A 16,814-nucleotide genomic window follows, 5' to 3' on the forward strand; every position below is an offset into this window, starting at 1 on the left:
TTTTTTCTTCACACACGCACGCACACACACGCCTTTTTAATCATGAAATGAAACAAAGATGAACAAATATATTCAATGCATCTGTTTAATTTCAAGGGCAGTCTCTAAAATAAGACCGCACAACACATGATGATCCGCTTACTTCGATGATAAAGTAACAGACAAAATGATTGTCACTACCTGCCTTAGACTAGAGCTATGAGCTTCCCACAATTTTCATGGAAAACTGAGAAACAAAGGGAAATAAGCGTTCTAAAGGCATTCGACATATTTAGTAAGAGTTATATGGAACCAATCTCCTGGCACCTGAGAGAATAACAAGCACTGAAATGAGCAAGCGACTTTCATTCGTATTTTTTTCATGGAAAAAGTTGAATGTATGAGTACAAGCAAGTGTTAAAATTTACCGTTTGAAAAAAGCGTGACCGGGTGCACGTGCAGAAGTATAGGACACTTGGTGAGAATCACAAGGTTGACAGGACTCAAATATTGAGTTCTTACGACACAAAGTACATGTGAGAAGATAACAAGCAAGAACAATTTACAAGTACGGTGCAACCTGCATTTCATAAGTAACCGAAAGTATTCACACACACACACAAAAAAACAAACAAATAAACTAACAAACAAACAAACAAATTTACAGTGTTACAGGATGCCAGCATATAACCCGGACGTTCTAAACAAACTAATTGTTCACATACAAATTATTTTGTGAGTAACGACTTGATATAAGATCCGTAGCCATGGCATTGACTTACGGAAAAAAAAGAAAAAAGATGCGTAACCAAACTCACGCAGTGAAAATAAACCCAAGCAAACCAACCAGAAAACAAACAAACAAACGAAACAAAATAAATTCATGACAAAAAGTAAAGCAAAATGAATTGAGCCAAAACAAAGCAAAACAAAGCAAAACCGAAACGAAACGAAACAAAACAAAGCAAAGCAAACATGCAACCGCAAAATGTAACGTCATAGAAACAGCCTTGCCTTGTATTTAATCTCCTCAGCTGGTGTATACCAACGGTAACAAAAGAAAATAAGTGCAATGTAGCTTAAGTTACGAAAAATACACATGATAAATAGGGATTGCAGTTTTTAAGTTACGTGAAGTTATTTGCATTGACAAACAATCCATGATCTTATTTCAGTACATCGGGCAAGTTCCATAAGAATGAACAACAACAAAACAATATTTGCACACCATTTTGTGCCACATATGATATTCAACAACAAAAACCTGTCTGAGAATAATGAATTGCTATAAAAACTCAAGCTTAACCAAAAGGACACATTTTCTGAAGAAATGAATAACTGTGTCATATTTCGTGTAGCTTAATTTCATGTAAATAAAATAACATGTTTGACGTATTTAGGCTACAGTTTTCACTGAAATATATTTTTTTCCCATCAGTGAGCGATCCATGAACTCATTTCAGTACACCGGGGTATTTTCATAAAAACACTCAAAGGAAACAAGCATCCCAACAATTCACATACCATTAAGTGTCACATATGACAAAATTACACATTTTCTGAGAACAACGAATAACTGAACATTCTTCTGTACGAGTTAGCTTAAATTCCTTTCAAATGATGAAAAAACCATTGACGTATTGACATTGCAATATTTTGCAAGTTGTCTGCAGTCGCGAGCGGTTCATGATCTCATTTTTATTCAGCGGGGCATGTTTATAAACAATGAACAGACACAAGTTATTCACAAGAGCAACGCATATAATTATACGTCATTCTGTGCTGCTACATATGACGTCAAAATGGTCATCTGTCTTATCATCATGTAATTTGTCGTATACTGCTTAAAATAAATTGATGGCATGACACAAACAAACAAACAAACAAATAAACAAACACACAAACATCTTCTTTATTAAAACATTTTGATGTCATGTTGACATGACATGACACAAAAAGTTACAAGCAAACAAACTAACAAACAAACTAACAAACTAACAAACAAACATCTTCTTTATTGAAACACAGACTTTGATGTCACGTTGACATCATGACACAAACAGGTTTTTTTTAAATCTTATTTGTAGTTATTTGAATCTCGTATCTATTCACCGGGAGATTTTTAATTTTGATAAATAATGAAAAACCTTCAAGATGGCGACAAAAGCAACGTTATGCACCATTTAGTGGTACAACAACAACATGTCTGAGAAAATTGAACAACTGTCATTCGACTGTGTTATCTGTAGTTTAAGTCTGCTCAATTTTAATTTTCGTTTACATGAAATAACCATTTGTGACCCTCCACCACGAAATGAGTCGCATGTCACCTCGCGCGGTTCTGCGCTAGGCCATAGACCATTTATCCTGGACCGCCAACTAGCTCTCTCTCCGCTCTTTCTCTCTATTACGAGGTAACGGCCTCTCGCATTTAGGAACCTACGCTTACATGGCCTTTCAGAAATCAGGGGGATGTCATATCCGGTGTCGATTGTAAACATGGACGAAGTTGCCGAGGTAAGTTCTGAAAATGCTAAAATAAACTCAGCTAAAGTGCATAATTATGGAACATGTTTTTCGATGAGTTTTGTTAAGTTTAGTTTGGAGTTTTGGAAAATCCAGTTCATTGTCACCTCCCATTGTCACAAATAACTGGAGCGTGCTTTCTTTTCACTGTCTTCGAATCGCTGGCCTTTCAAACCGGACGCTAAGCGCCCCTGAAAGTCGAGCGTCGTAACCTCGAAGGGTCACGTGACGAGTTGGCGGTCCAGGCTATTTGGTCTATGGCTAGGCTTAATATAAGTCCGGGGAGTGTCTGGTAACAGTGTGAGAGTCACCTTAGTCACAGGCTTATAACTCAAACAGTGTTCGCTCTTTTCTAAAACAGTTTTCACCACTGGATAGAGCATAAAAAACTCTTTAGGAAAATGTAAAAATATGAAAATCATGCAAAGGTGGCATGTGACTCACATGGAGGGTCACATTTTTACATATTGAGGTCGCAGAATGTGAAGAACTAAGTGAAGTCATTAGCTTGGCTTAGTTCCATTTTACGACGCCCAATGACAAAAATATTGGGGAAAAAAATCAGCTGTATAATCCTACGTGCATAGGATAAAAATGGAGTATCAGGGCTGTGTTTTTGGCATTTTGTGTTTAGTTTGTGCTGGTTTTGTAGGGCGCCAAAAGGTCATTCAGCGTGTCCGGTCTCCGAATGAAATCACAGTCTGACCCATCCACCAGCACCTCGGCCGGACGCAACTGTGGACAAACCAAACCAGCCAATAGAAAGTAGGCCCTTTACTCGTAGCTAGTTAACCTATACATTCTTACAAAAAGGTGAATATTGTCTTTTACGTTTGCATACAAAACAAAAAATGTTTGGAAGCATACCCACAAAATGTGTCTTTTCTTCACCATAGTCGTCAAACTGGAATATATACAATCTACCCCCCCCATTCTTCTTATTCCCATTCCCTTATCACCAGGACAGTCTTGCAATCCTATAGAGTGCTAGTCGTGCGAATGCTGACTGGGGAACAGCTACAGTACTCAGCATTTCTCCTGAACCCTTATTCTACAAAACCTTGAGTAGGAGCAACAAAATCAAAGCTGTCTCTCGAAACCTAAACCAAATAAAAACTGTAACACAGTTTCATCACTATCTTCTTCTTCTTCTTCTTGTCGATCACTATCTAAGAGCACCGTTTTCTGCAGCTGAAGACTCTCTGGGAATAGGGCCGTTTTCAAGAACACTTTTGCCCCCTTACTTCTTCTTCTTGTTCTGCGTTCATGGGCTGAAACTCCCATGTACACTAGTGTTTGTTTGTACGAATGAGTGATAAACATGTATGACCGTTCTTACCCCGCCATTCGGGCATCCATACGCCGATTTTGGGGGATACATGCTTGGTATTTTCGTGTTTCTTTAACCCACCGAACTTTGGCATGGATTACATATTTTCTGTGCGCACTTTGTCTTGTGCTTGCGTGTACACACGAAGGGGGATAAGGCACTAGCAGGTCTGCACATAAGTTGACCTGGGAGATCGGACAAATCTCCACCCTGAACACACCAGGCGCGACCAGGATTCGAACGCTCTACCTTACGCACGTGAGGCTGGTGTCTTATATCCACTAGGCAATTTTGCCCGTCGCCTTTACATGACATCTTCTAGACTTTCCTCAACACTTTCTGCAGTTGACCTGTCTTCCCTGTATGTACATTCAATGTTATGACTGTGTGTGTGTGTGTGTGTGTGTGTGTGTGTGTGTGTGTGTGTGTGTGTGTGTGTGTGTGTGTGTGTGTGTAGCTATCTTTTTTCATGTAAGCCCAGTTTGCTTGGTGTTTTTGTTGTTGTTTTGTCTCAGTTATTTGTACGCCGCTTTGTATGCTCGTTAAAGTTTTGCTCGGTTGGTTTTAGATTAGAATGAAACTGTAAAGCGCCTGGAGCTAATTGATGGGACTCGCGCTATAGAACAGTTATTAATTTGTAATATTGTTATATTTGACTTACTCTGAGGTTGTAGTTGGAGGCCATGGAGGAGCAGTAGGCACCAGCATCGTGCAACACCATCAGCGACCCGGGCGACGGAAGCGGAAGTAGACGATCCTGGAAAAAAATCAACCAATCAGCTGGTCTGATGAGACTACTAGCACAGAAAGCACTACAGTTTGAAGTTAGTGTCGTTTGCTCGGTTTTACAGAGTCTTCCCGATTTTAAGTCGTCATTTAAATGCGGTTGCATCAAGTGAAAGATAATGTTGTAAACAGAGCCTGCGCCTTTTTGATCACTTTATTTTGTCCGCGCACCAGTTCAGTCCATACCCCTAGTTTCTGTGTTTCAAACTGTTTATTCGCGAAGAAAAAAAGAAGAAGCATAACCAAGCACCACAGGGGATCCCCCTTTTTGATACCCCTCAATGTAAGATCCCCCTTTTTGATACCCCTCAATGTAAGATACCCCTTTTTGATACCCCTCAATGTAAGATCCCCCTTTTTGATACCCCTCAATGTAAGATCCCCCTTTTTGATACCCCTCAATGTAAGATCCCCCTTTTTGAGACCCCTCAATGTAAGATCCCCCTTTTTGATACCCCTCAATGTAAGATCTCCCTTTTTGATACCTCTCAATGTAAGATCTCCCTTTTTGATACCCCTCAATGTAAGATCCCCCTTTTTGATACCCCTCAATGTAAGATCTCCCTTTTTGATACCCCTCAATGTAAGATCTCCCTTTTTGATACCCCTCAATGTAAGATCTCCCTTTTTGATACCCCTCAATGTAAGATCTCCCTTTTTGATACCCCTTAATGTAAAATCTCCCTTTTTGATACCCCTCAATGTAAGATCCCCCTTTTTGATACCCCTCAATGTAAGATCCCCCTTTTTGATACCCCTCAATGTAAGATCCCCCTTTTTGATACCCCTTGCCTTTTCAGATTTTCTGTTAACAACCTCTCACAAAAGTACCCCAACTTAAAGACTCCCTCCTTTTTAAGACCTGGTTTTCTCAGATTTCTGGAGGTCTTCAATGGGGGCTTCCATGTAACAAGAGAAGGGGGAAGTAACCTCTGTCTCACCTTGCCCAAGAAGTCGCCACTCTCGCACACAGGCCCCACCACATCAACCACGTGGAAGTCGACATGACCGTTGGTGGACGACCCGGATGTCCCGTGCAGCAGGTCAAGGGCGGAGTTATGGGCGTTGTTGAGGGCGTGGCTATCAGGGGGCGGGGCCGCGGGGTAAATGTGGTGATACGCCCCGTACAGACTGGGCCTGATCACGTCATTCATCCCACCGTCCACAACCAGGAATCTGACGACCAAAGACAAATATTAGAATTATGCTACAACATGCTTCCCACCGTCGTCCATAACCAGGAATATTTTTACACACACAATTTAAAGGGGGGGTATCATTTCAAGACTGTTCAAAAAAACACTCAAATTCACCTTCATCGTAATCTACCTTATATGCAATCTGTTTTGCTGAAGTCATTCTACACAAGGCTATTTCACTCAAGACCGACCGATTTGCGCATGTTCAACTACATTTTCCTTTATTTTTTCTTTCCATTACTTTATTATTCCATTGCTGATATTCGGGTCGCTTCCTCCCAATGGAAAGCTCCCAGCAACAAGAGTGGCGCTACCCAGGTGTGTGCGTGTTTAGGTGTAATCAGCCACCTGCACTGAGGCGGAATGACCGAGGTCTTTTACGTGCCGCTGTAGTGACACAGTGTGGGGCATGGATACAGTCCCTGAGTTCGCACATAAGGTTGACCCGTGTCCGTCTCGGCCTGGATTCGAACCCGTGACCCAAGGATCACAAGTCAAATGCTGCACCAACTGAGCCACCTGGCTAAACCATGCAAATGCCTTCCGAGCGAGCTTCTAGACAATTTGTCAGATAAGTTTATTTACGTATTATTAGTGTTCGTTGGTGCACATAAAAGACCGCTGGGTGGAAGATGAGTGACTGTATCGTATTGTTTTGTCACAATTACACGTTCCTATAACACACCTTGCTTGTCTTTTGACAATGACATATGCTGACAAACGTGTTGCTCACCTGGTGTTACCCGAGGTCTTCCACCCGAGCGTGGTGGTCATGTACACCCCGGCGTCCCCCACGATCACGCGACCCGGCTCAAACATCAGAGTGACGTCATCGTCACGTGGCGACACGAACACGTCACACAGGCAGTTGATCATGTCTGCCGGCTTGGGAATGTTGGACTGGATTTTCCGAAAACAGGCAGTTTGTTTAAATTCACAAAAGAGGTATAACATCAAATGCGAATATCTATTGACTCCACTGTCACTCACTCGCAGACAGACAGATAGGCATACATACAGACAGACAGACAGGCAGACAGGCAGACAGACAGACAGGCAGACAGACAGACAAATAACAACCACATATTTATCCAAATTCAACATATATAGACCACAAAGGTTGTTTTTGTGTGTGGTACAAATCCCACTATTCTCTTGACGTTGTTTCAAGCTTTGTACATGTATGGTAATCGTACAGCATATCTACTCTTATACTCTTAACAAGAACACGCTTAAAACCATAGCTTGTTGTCCTGTGTTGATTTGATTACACGTATGTTGTATTGTTATTTGAAATTATTTGAAACAAATAGTCTAAACCAAAATAAATGATCATGGTTGTATTGACATCATACGTTAAGGTGAAACAGGTAGCGTCTGAGCCTCCGTGGGCACTGCTCATACTGGAGATTTCTACGGTCACTGGAACCATGCACAGCAACAACAAAACCGTTCACACAGTGCAAACGAGTATAACGTGCACGATGATGGTGACATCATGACCAACCTGTTCTTGCCAGATGGCCGGATACTGCGCGGAAGTGACGTCAGCGATCTCTAAACGGTCCAACAGATCGAGCAGTTCACTGTCCAGTTTGGAGCGAGGGATTCTGCAAGGGACACCACGCATTTCTTGTCAATACATAAGGAAACAAACAAAACGTTCAACTGGCGAAGAAGGAAACGTGTGTGTACATGACTTTTACTTTCGATACGGTATGATAGCAATGTCAGAAAAAGGAGCCGACGATTTGTTTTCTGTGGCTGTGGGAACTATACATTAAGGACAAATGACGAATTCCACTAAGAGAAAGAAATATTTCTGCAAAGATGGTATTTCGATGTGTTACTGCAGTCTTCTGTTAAAACATTAGTTCCCTGTTCATTCTAAACAGTCAAGGAATTGCTAATAAAGAAAATGTTGTGAGTACAGAATAACCTAACTCCTGATTGCTTTAACCTTCGGACGGTTAGCCGAGGTCGACTGCCTGCTTACCTTTCATTGACGTAAGAGCCGATGACGTCAGCAGCACACTGGTAGAGTCCTTTTTTCTTCACGTCGTCGTGGGAGTCTGCGTCTTGCTGCAAGCTGTCCATCAAACGACGTAGCTCCGCCTTCACATCCTCCTCCTCCTCGCGGTACGGCTGGGTCTCAGCTTTCTGTTGAAACGTAACCAAAATGGGGTTGGTACGCTGCATTGGTTAGTCTGTCGGTCTCCGTCTATCTCTGTCTTCCATAGATTCGTGAGGTGACTCTAACCATGACTGACTAGTTAGTTTTTACGTCCTCTTAGGACCAATTTGCCAACTATCTAGCAGAGTATGGCTAGCGGTTCTTGTGTGTGTGTGTGTGTGTGTGTGTGTGTGTGTGTGTGTGTGTGTGTGCGTGCGCGCGTGTGTTTGTGTGCGCGCGTGTTTGCGTGCGTGCACTGATGCGCGCGTGTGTGTGTGTGTGTGTGTGTGTGTGTGTGTATGTGTGTGTGTGTGTTAGAGATATAGTTCCTGACTGATATCTCTCGTCTTTGTCAATTTATGTGTAGCACCTCCCCCTTCCCGGCTTCCTACCACCCTTTACCCCACCTCCTCCTGCAGCTACTCACCCAAACCTGAAAACTCTGGTTCTATCATCTATAGGAACGGGAGAAAGTAAAACAAGTACAACTTCTGCCGCCAGATTTTCATTTTCACTTTGCATAAGATTTTCTTCACAAATAAGTTGCCTGATCATTAATTTTCATACTGTTTAACGCCAAAGATTTACGGTGACGCCGTGACATGAACCCAGCTATTGTCCATTGGGACATCAACACTGAAAAGTGCACGTTCCCATTTCCCTGAGAGGTAAAACGCCTTCACAAAAAAACCCTATTCAGCCTTTACAGATAAGCCCGAATAAGGACAATATTTGCATTTGAAGTGGGCTCACGTACAGGCACTAAAAAGCTTGCACAATAATAAGCTCAGTTGCCTTTTAGTCCTGGTCCTCACATTGGCGAAATTCTGGTCGCAATTTTCTCCTTTGCTCTTACATTGTCGCACTATTCAAAAGAAAGTCCATTAATGTCTACTGATTGCACGCTTGTTCTCTAGCTTCGCAGATACCGTTCATCTGTACCGCCACACTTAGAAACAGATAGGATGCTCTCTTGTTTATGACTTAATGACTCGTAAACCACCTCAAGGTAACCGGCACGGTTGGCCTAGTGGTAAGGCGTCCGCCCCGTGATCGGGAGGTCGTGGGTTCGAACCCCGGCCGGGTCATACCTAAGACTTTAAAATTGGCAATCTAGTGGCTGCTCCGCCTGGCGTCTGGCATTATGGGGTTAGTGCTAGGACTGGTTGGTCCGGTGTCAGAATAATGTGACTGGGTGAGACATGAAGCCTGTGCTGCGACTTCTGTCTTGTGTGTGGCGCACGTTATATGTCAAAGCAGCACCGCCCTGATATGGCCCTTCGTGGTCTTAAACAAACAAACAAACAAACCTCAAGGTAGAAAAGTCGACTTCTATTGTCAATTTGCGGTAGAAAGATTACGTACCGATGTCATTTCATCGCCTGTGCCTGAATCCCCTCCCAACCCCTCCTGCACCACTAACCCCTCCCAAGCTTGCTTCTCTGTATTTGATTTCTTTCAAAATTAATTCTGCCACCGGCACGTAGCGAATTCAGTCCATGACGAGACACGCGTTGCATTTTCATATGCAGAGAAAATAGAAAGTGTTCAAACAGTGCACTTTATGCGTAGAAAAAAAGCGACTTTTTAAACCGTGCACTGTGACTAATTGGGGTTGGATTTCAGCTTAGGTTACGCCATAAAAGATATCTTCCTTCCCGTGGAAACTACAATGTACGTCCACAGATCTGTTCGTTCAGGCGTTTACGCGGTATCGGAGCATTCTTTCACTCGGACGCATAGCATGACGGGCGCAGTGGCGTGGTGGTAAGACGTCGGCCTCATAATCGGAAGGTCGTGTGTTCGAATCCCGGTCGCTGCCGCCTGGTGGGTTAAAAGTGGAGATTTTTCCGATCTCCCAGGTCAACTTATGTGCAGACCTGCTAGTGACTTAACCCCTTTCGTGTGTACACGAAAGCACAAGACCAAGTGCGCACGGAAAAGATCCTGTAATCCATATCAGAGTTCGGTGGGTTATAGAAACACGAAAATACCCAGCATGAGAGATGTTCAACGTGCAGGCTACTTCACCTGCCTTGACCTCTCACCAATTCATTGTAAAGCGCTCAGAGAACGTCAAGCGCTCTATAAATCTCCCATATTACTATTATTATTATAGCAAATATCTACAGCCTCGCTGCTTCCTGTACTGAAGGAAATTTTTGCTCAAGTAATTTCGCTGATTGACACAGGTGTAAGTTGCACAATTAATTCAGCAAGAAATTCCTACAGTGTACAGAAAGCAGACAGGCTGCTGATGTCCTGTATGTGTCCAAGTGGAATAATGCGCTTATTCAATCTAAAACCCGAAAAAAATATCTGTTTTTGTGTACGATATATTTCACACTAGACGGAAAGTATGTTACAAGGGGGAGGGGGGGGGGGGGGAGGGGAGGGGGGGGGGAGTTAACTCGTATGTAAGCTCTGATACCCAGAATGTGGCCACTTCTAATTTCAAAAGCTAAAAACAGCTCTATTTATTCCGGCTCTAGCTATGACCTGGCCAAAGGGAAACAGTACAAGAAATCTGAATGAGCTACAAAGGTACAGCTATAAAACTGAAGGGAAGGCTAAGAGTGTTTGCGGATGTACGTGTAGTAAGCCCAATTAAACTGTACGCCAGTTAGTGTAAAGTCCAGGTAGTGTAAAGTCCAGTTAGTGTAAAGTCCAGTTAGTGTAAGGTCCAGTTAGTGTAAAGTCCAGTTAGTGTAAAGTCCAGTTAGTGTAAAGTCCAGTTAGTGTAAAGTCCAGTTAGTGTAACGTCCAGTTAGTGTAAAGTCGAGGAAGATTCGGTCCTTTCGGACACGAGCTGTTGATAAAGAGATGACAGGGTTAAGAAATACATGCACACATAAAAAGTTGAAAGAAACAAGAGACAAAAACTTCTCTCACTCACCTCGTGCTACGGTGCTGACGATCTTCTAAGTTAAGAAGCCCGTGGACCATCGGACATGAGTTCAGTCCCCTTCTCAACCTTTACAGGACAAATTAAATATGATAACATTATTGAGGAGATGATTTGTTACCGCCCTTTCCTGGACGCAAGTTTGTGTTTCAGCCACAACAAGCCGAGCCAAACCTCTATGCGTATCGCTGAACTCACGTTTCGAGTGTAGTCTATGGCAAGGCCACCTCCAACGTTGAGAAGACGGAGGTCTTTCAGGCCTTGTGACGTCAGCTCTTGTCTCAACGTCAGTAGTCTCAGCACGCTCTCCCTGTGACATAAAAGAATTACGATGATTATTACGGAGCTGACGTAAAGGAGATTATATATATAATTACGACGAAAAAAGTCATGGTGACAAATATTACACATCACAACCCTGATCCAGTATGACTATTACTTGATATTTTATCATCTAAAAACTATCAAAACGGAACTGGTTTTAGTCCGCTAGTGTGTCCTTTCTGTAATAAAATGTTAGCCAGCTTACATACACACCGCTCTCGGCTTCTGGGTAAAAAATGAAACGAAACAACTTTGTGGGTACGTATATACGCGTAACGTGTCTCCACCGTCAACTACATAGCTGTACAAATGACCGAAAATTGGGTGACAGTAAAATATCGGCGCTTCTTAGCATTCAGTGAGGCTGTGAAGCCTTTCCTTCTCTCAGGCAAGGAAGAACTTGATGACACCAAACTCAGACACATTTTTTTCTTTGTCTCAATCAATACACCATTAATGCACGACTGTCCAATTTATTTATTTATTTATTAGTGAATATTTCTACGCACATACCCTCCCAGAGGGAGGCTCATGGCGTTTACAATATGCCGTGTGAGATAGAATTTTTTACACAATATATCACGCATTCACATCGGCCAGTAAATCTCAAGCGTGTTAGGCGAGTATATACTTTCACGGCCTATTATTCCAAGTCACACGGGTATTTGGTGGACATTTTTTTTATATATGTCTATACAATTTTGCCAGGAAAGACCCTCTTGTCAATCGTGGGATCTTTAACGTGCACACCCCAATGTAGTGTACACGGGACCTCGGTTTTTCGTCTCATCCGAAAGACTAGCACTTGAACCCACCACCTAGGTTAGGAAAGGGGGGAGAAAATAGCGGCCTGACCCAGGGTCGAACACACAACCTCTCGATTCCGAGCGCAAGTGCGTTACCACTCGGCCACCCAGACTTCCCCAATGATCATAGCGATTGATGACAAACGACACCGCCTAAACAAACCAAGACATCTCTTCTTGACCCGGTCTTCCAAAGTGAAATCGCTGACCTCAAACGCGAAGCACGTTTGAAATGACGTCATAATGCGAATAAAGGTTTCATGTAAAAATTCTGTTATTTCTGTTGCATATCTCCCGAGGAACTGACAAAGTATTTCGAGAAGGAAGTTTGTCTCGGTGACTTCGTCATTTCATCAGCAGAAATGAACCGTAATATATTGGGGTGTGCACGTTAAAGATCCCACGATTGACAAAAGGGTCTTTCCTGGCAAAAATTGTATAGGCATAGATAAAAATGTCCATCAAATACCCGTGTGACTTGGAATAAAGGCCGCGAAAGGTGAACATTCGCCTAACAGGCTTGAGGTTTGCTGGTCGATGTGAATGCGTGATATATTGTGTAAAAAATTCCATCTCACACGGCATAAAGCGCTTTGAACTTCGGATAAGGCGCTATATAAATAAAGAGAATAATAATTAAAGGTCACCGCCAGGCTGTGCAGGTATCGGTATCGTGTCTCATTAAATGTCAATCACAACAACGTAAACAGGGATGCTATTGTAAGTACTACATCCAACCTACCTGAAGACACTGGTGTCCTTGATGGTAGAGCCAAGGTGAGAGTGCAAGCCCTCCACGCGCACGGGACAGTCGCAAGAGGTCAGCACGCGCACGACACGCGACATGGCCGCAGGGTCAAGGCCGAATTTGGATCCGGCTGTCCCCGTGCTCACGTACTTGTGAACATGCTTTAGGGAATAAAACGAACAGGATCTGGTGTCAGAGAAAAAGTATCTGAATCAAATGTAGAAAAAGGTCTACCCAAAAGAGCGATGTTATGTGATCGTATTAACTCGAACTCAATCATAAAATCATTGCGAGAGCTTATCCGATTGTTACAAACTGATGGAAATAACAACCATATATTTTAAAAGACCTGTATGCATGCTATTCGCTCAAAAATACCCCGTATCTGTAAACTATTTCTCAGATAGTAAATGTGAATGCTGTTGCGTACTTTGGAATAACTATGCTGCAGCCTGTATGAACGGAAGCTTTGTAATAATATGTAGGAATATGCTAGCAAGAAAGACCAGAACCAAATTATATTTTAACTCTTCCAGGTCAGAATACTGAAGGCGTGTAAAAACATCTTCATCGTAAAAGGCTTCATGACGCATTTCGTTTTGTACTCACAAATCATTGTAGGCCTATTGTATTGCATTGCATTGCATTGCATTGCATTGCAGTGCAGTGCAGTGCAGGGCATTGTATTGTATTGTATTGTATTGTATTGTATTGTATTGTATTGTAACTCACCGGGTCAATATCCAGATTCAGCCTGAGCAGCACTCTGGCTGTCGCTTCTTTACCCAGCTGTCGACACGCATCTGCAACAGACGGTTTCAGTCAGTCATCCAGATAGTCAAATACAACTCACATACTCACCCGCTATACGGAGTCAAATCCATGACGTCTATTCACGACTTTCCGACCTTGACATTGTAGTGGGGTCAAGTGTGCGTCAGCATCATTGTCCAATCAGAAATAACAAAATCTCCTGCTGGGCAGCTTCCGGTCCGGACTGATGAAATAGCGCAAAACAAAGTGGAAAGAAGAAGAGAGCGTGGATTGATAACCGTAAAGGGGATCTAGCATAGTTAAAATGTGCGAGAACGACGCATAAGATACGATAAGAACCATTGGTTACCAAAATGAGAAAGAAGGATTATACATCGTAGTTAGTGTTGAAGCGAAGTGTGTATAAATAACCGGAAGATATGTTAAACCGGAAATTACTCAGCAGGAAAAACACAATGGCAGCCCCCATGAGCTTAAAAGGGTAAATCAAAAAAGTCGTAAATAGTTTGAATACTCAGCCACATACTGATGGTCTGCTGCAGACAGAACTCGCTGTCCACGTTGAGCAGGACGCCGGCCTTGACCGCCGCGATCACCTCCCAGGGTACCTTGCCCGAGCCGTTGAGCATCATCTGGTGGGGTTGGAACCCGGCCTCCAGGGCCACGCGCATCTCCGTGCCGCTCACCAACGTCACGCCGCAACCCAGCGAACGCAGCAGCTTCAGAATCTGAACGCGACAAGAAAAGTGGTGGAATTCATTGGAAATTGACTTTCTCCCAGTAAGGTAATATATTGTACTACGTTGCAAGCCCCTGGAGCAAATTTTTGATTAGTGCTTTTGTGAACAAGAAACAATTGACAAGTGGCTCTATCACATCTCCCCCTTTCCCCGTCGCGATATAACCTTCGTGGTTGAAAACGACGTTAAACACCAAATAAATAAAGAAAGAATTGGAAATAGACATTGTTGAAAAGAATAGGAACAAGAGGCTGCATGTGAGAAGATCAAGAACAAGATAACAATCAGTACATTTTCATTGTTATCTCGTTCTTAACATTGTTAAAGACCAAATAATTAAAAGTGTCGATTTTTATTTCTGTGCTATCAGCTCACATTGGAGCCAGTCTTCACGCAAAGCCATATAAAGTGACCAGTTTTAACCAAAATGTGTATTTCTTTCTTTATTTGATTCATTGTTTAAGCTCGGTTGGACAATTTTGGCATGTTAGACAAACAGAGCCCAAGTTTTCTTCTTCATCTTCTTCCGGTTGGTAGTCCACAAGGACCATTATTACCACTTTTGGGATGAAGAGAGGTCAAACCAGCGACGACCACACAAAAAATGAAGAAAAAAGGGGGTGTGGGGCTGCTTATTTTCAGGTATCAATCCCTTGTTTCCACGGAAACACTGTGGCAAGCCTACAATGTCGTGTGTGGCTTGCCTCAGTGTTAATGTGAAAAAGCAAAGAAAAACAAGTCGCCAAGACCGCATACTCGTAGTTTCGTCAGTCCACCTCTCGTGGCAAAGGCAGTGAAATCGACAAGCCAGAATAGTTCGGTAAAGGTCGCGCTGAGCAGGATAACACGCTTTTCTGTATCTCTATTCTTTTTAGCGTACTGAGTTTGTTTTTAATCCAAACACATCATATCTATATGTTTTTGGAATCAGGGACCGACAAGGAATAAAATAAAATTGTTTCTAAATCGATTTCGGATAATTAATTTTATTCATAATTTTCATATTTTTTAATTTTCAAATCTTGTTTGTAATCCAAATCTATATATATATACAACTTGTGTCTGTGTGTCTGTGTGTGTGTGTGTGTGTGTGTGTGTTCGCGATGCACGGCCAAAGTTCTCGATGGATCTGCTTCAAAATTGGTGGGCATATTCAGGTAGACCCCGGACACAACCTGGTCGATGAGAATTTTCAACACGTGCTCTCAGCGCGCAGCGCTGAACCGATTTTGGTTTTTCGGTTCATCTTCCCAGATCCATTCCTTATCTTCTCCAGTTTTTGCGTTTATCTCCCTTCCTTCGTGTGGCGTCAATCCATATTCCCTTTACTACGTTACTATTTTTAGAAGGTCACTGCACTGTCCAGAACGCGGTTTTCCTTGTATGTACCCGTAAGTTGTCCTCACTGTAAAAGTGCAAAGGTCGAATCTATTTATCGAAAAATCCACTGTCATCTATCTCTATCTATTTATATATATAGATAGATATATACGGCTTCTGTGTGTGTGTGTGTGTGTGTGTGTGTGTGTGTGTGTGTGTGTGTGTGTGTGTGTGTGTGTGTGTGTGTGTGTGTGTGTGTGTGTGTGTAGGCAACACCTGTGGATTGTAGAGTTCTGTTTGTGATGGGGTCTGGCGGCTGTTGTCTCACTGTATGTTCTGGCCTTCCTTTGAGAAGCCATAACAGTTATTATAGGGCTTAGAAATAAGCTCTAAAATTCTCAATCCCGTTTGAGAGGACTTCGCCTTCAAAGGTAATTGTGGTGTTTCGGCACTCGGTTACATTTGACGTCGTCGAAAGGGAGTAACTCTTCCTTATCTTCTCCAGTGTTTTGCGCGTTTATCTCCCTTCCTTCGTGTGGCGTCAATCCATATTCCCGTTATACTATTTTTAGAAGGTCACTGCAGTGTCCAGAACGCGGCTTTCCTTGCATGTACCCGTAAGTTGTCCTCACTGTAAAAGTGCAAAGGTCGAATCTATTTATCGAAAAATCCACTGTCATCTATCTCTATATATTTATATATATAGATAGATATATACGGCTTCTGTGTCTGTGTGTGTGCGTGTGTGTGTGTGTGTGTGTGTGTGTGTGTGTGTGTGTGTGTGTGTGTGTGTGTGTGTGTGTGTGGAGGCAACTCCTGTGGATTGTAGAGTTCTGTTTGTGATGGGGTCTGGCGGCTTTTGTCTGTCTGTATGTTCTGGCCTTTGAGAAGCCATAACAGTTAATATAGGGCTTAGAAATAAGCTCTAAAATTCTCAATCCCGTTTGAGAGGACTTCGCCTTCAAAGGTGATTGTGGTGTTTCGGCACTCGGTTACATTTGACGTCGTCGACAGGGATGGGACTCGACATGATATGTTCAGGAATGGCATTATGGCCACTGAATCATTTTCGTCCCTGGGAGGGACCTAAGCTTGGCGGGTCCATGGTTCGGAACTTTGGGGACAAATTAAGTTCATTCAAAGGGGGTCGAGTGTGACAGGGAGACTACCGTCGCCCTTCACAGCAGACTCTGCAGAGTTGTTC

The 16,814-nt window shown here is 42.8% G+C and overlaps 1 protein-coding gene across 4 annotated transcripts in view; it reads right to left on the bottom strand.

The window, feature by feature from the left end:
* Nucleotides 1-67: 67 nt before the first annotated feature.
* Nucleotides 68-16,814, bottom strand: part of LOC138952340 (uncharacterized) — a 125,085-nt gene continuing 108,338 nt past the window's right edge. For all 4 annotated transcript variants that reach the window (XM_070323988.1, XM_070323986.1, XM_070323987.1 and 1 more), the window contains 10 exons: nucleotides 14,077-14,278; nucleotides 13,509-13,579; nucleotides 12,771-12,937; nucleotides 11,097-11,208; nucleotides 7,817-7,980; nucleotides 7,328-7,430; nucleotides 6,554-6,720; nucleotides 5,563-5,797; nucleotides 4,497-4,592; nucleotides 68-3,240 (listed from right to left, as the gene is read on the bottom strand). In XM_070323988.1, coding sequence (XP_070180089.1) covers nucleotides 3,136-3,240; nucleotides 4,497-4,592; nucleotides 5,563-5,797; nucleotides 6,554-6,720; nucleotides 7,328-7,430; nucleotides 7,817-7,980; nucleotides 11,097-11,208; nucleotides 12,771-12,937; nucleotides 13,509-13,579; nucleotides 14,077-14,278 — 1,422 coding nt within the window. In that variant the 3' untranslated portion in view covers nucleotides 68-3,135. The remainder of the gene's footprint in view (nucleotides 3,241-4,496; nucleotides 4,593-5,562; nucleotides 5,798-6,553; nucleotides 6,721-7,327; nucleotides 7,431-7,816; nucleotides 7,981-11,096; nucleotides 11,209-12,770; nucleotides 12,938-13,508; nucleotides 13,580-14,076; nucleotides 14,279-16,814) is intronic.

This window comes from Littorina saxatilis, linkage group LG17 (genome assembly GCF_037325665.1).
Source record: "Littorina saxatilis isolate snail1 linkage group LG17, US_GU_Lsax_2.0, whole genome shotgun sequence".
Taxonomy (NCBI): Eukaryota; Metazoa; Mollusca; class Gastropoda; order Littorinimorpha; family Littorinidae; genus Littorina; species Littorina saxatilis.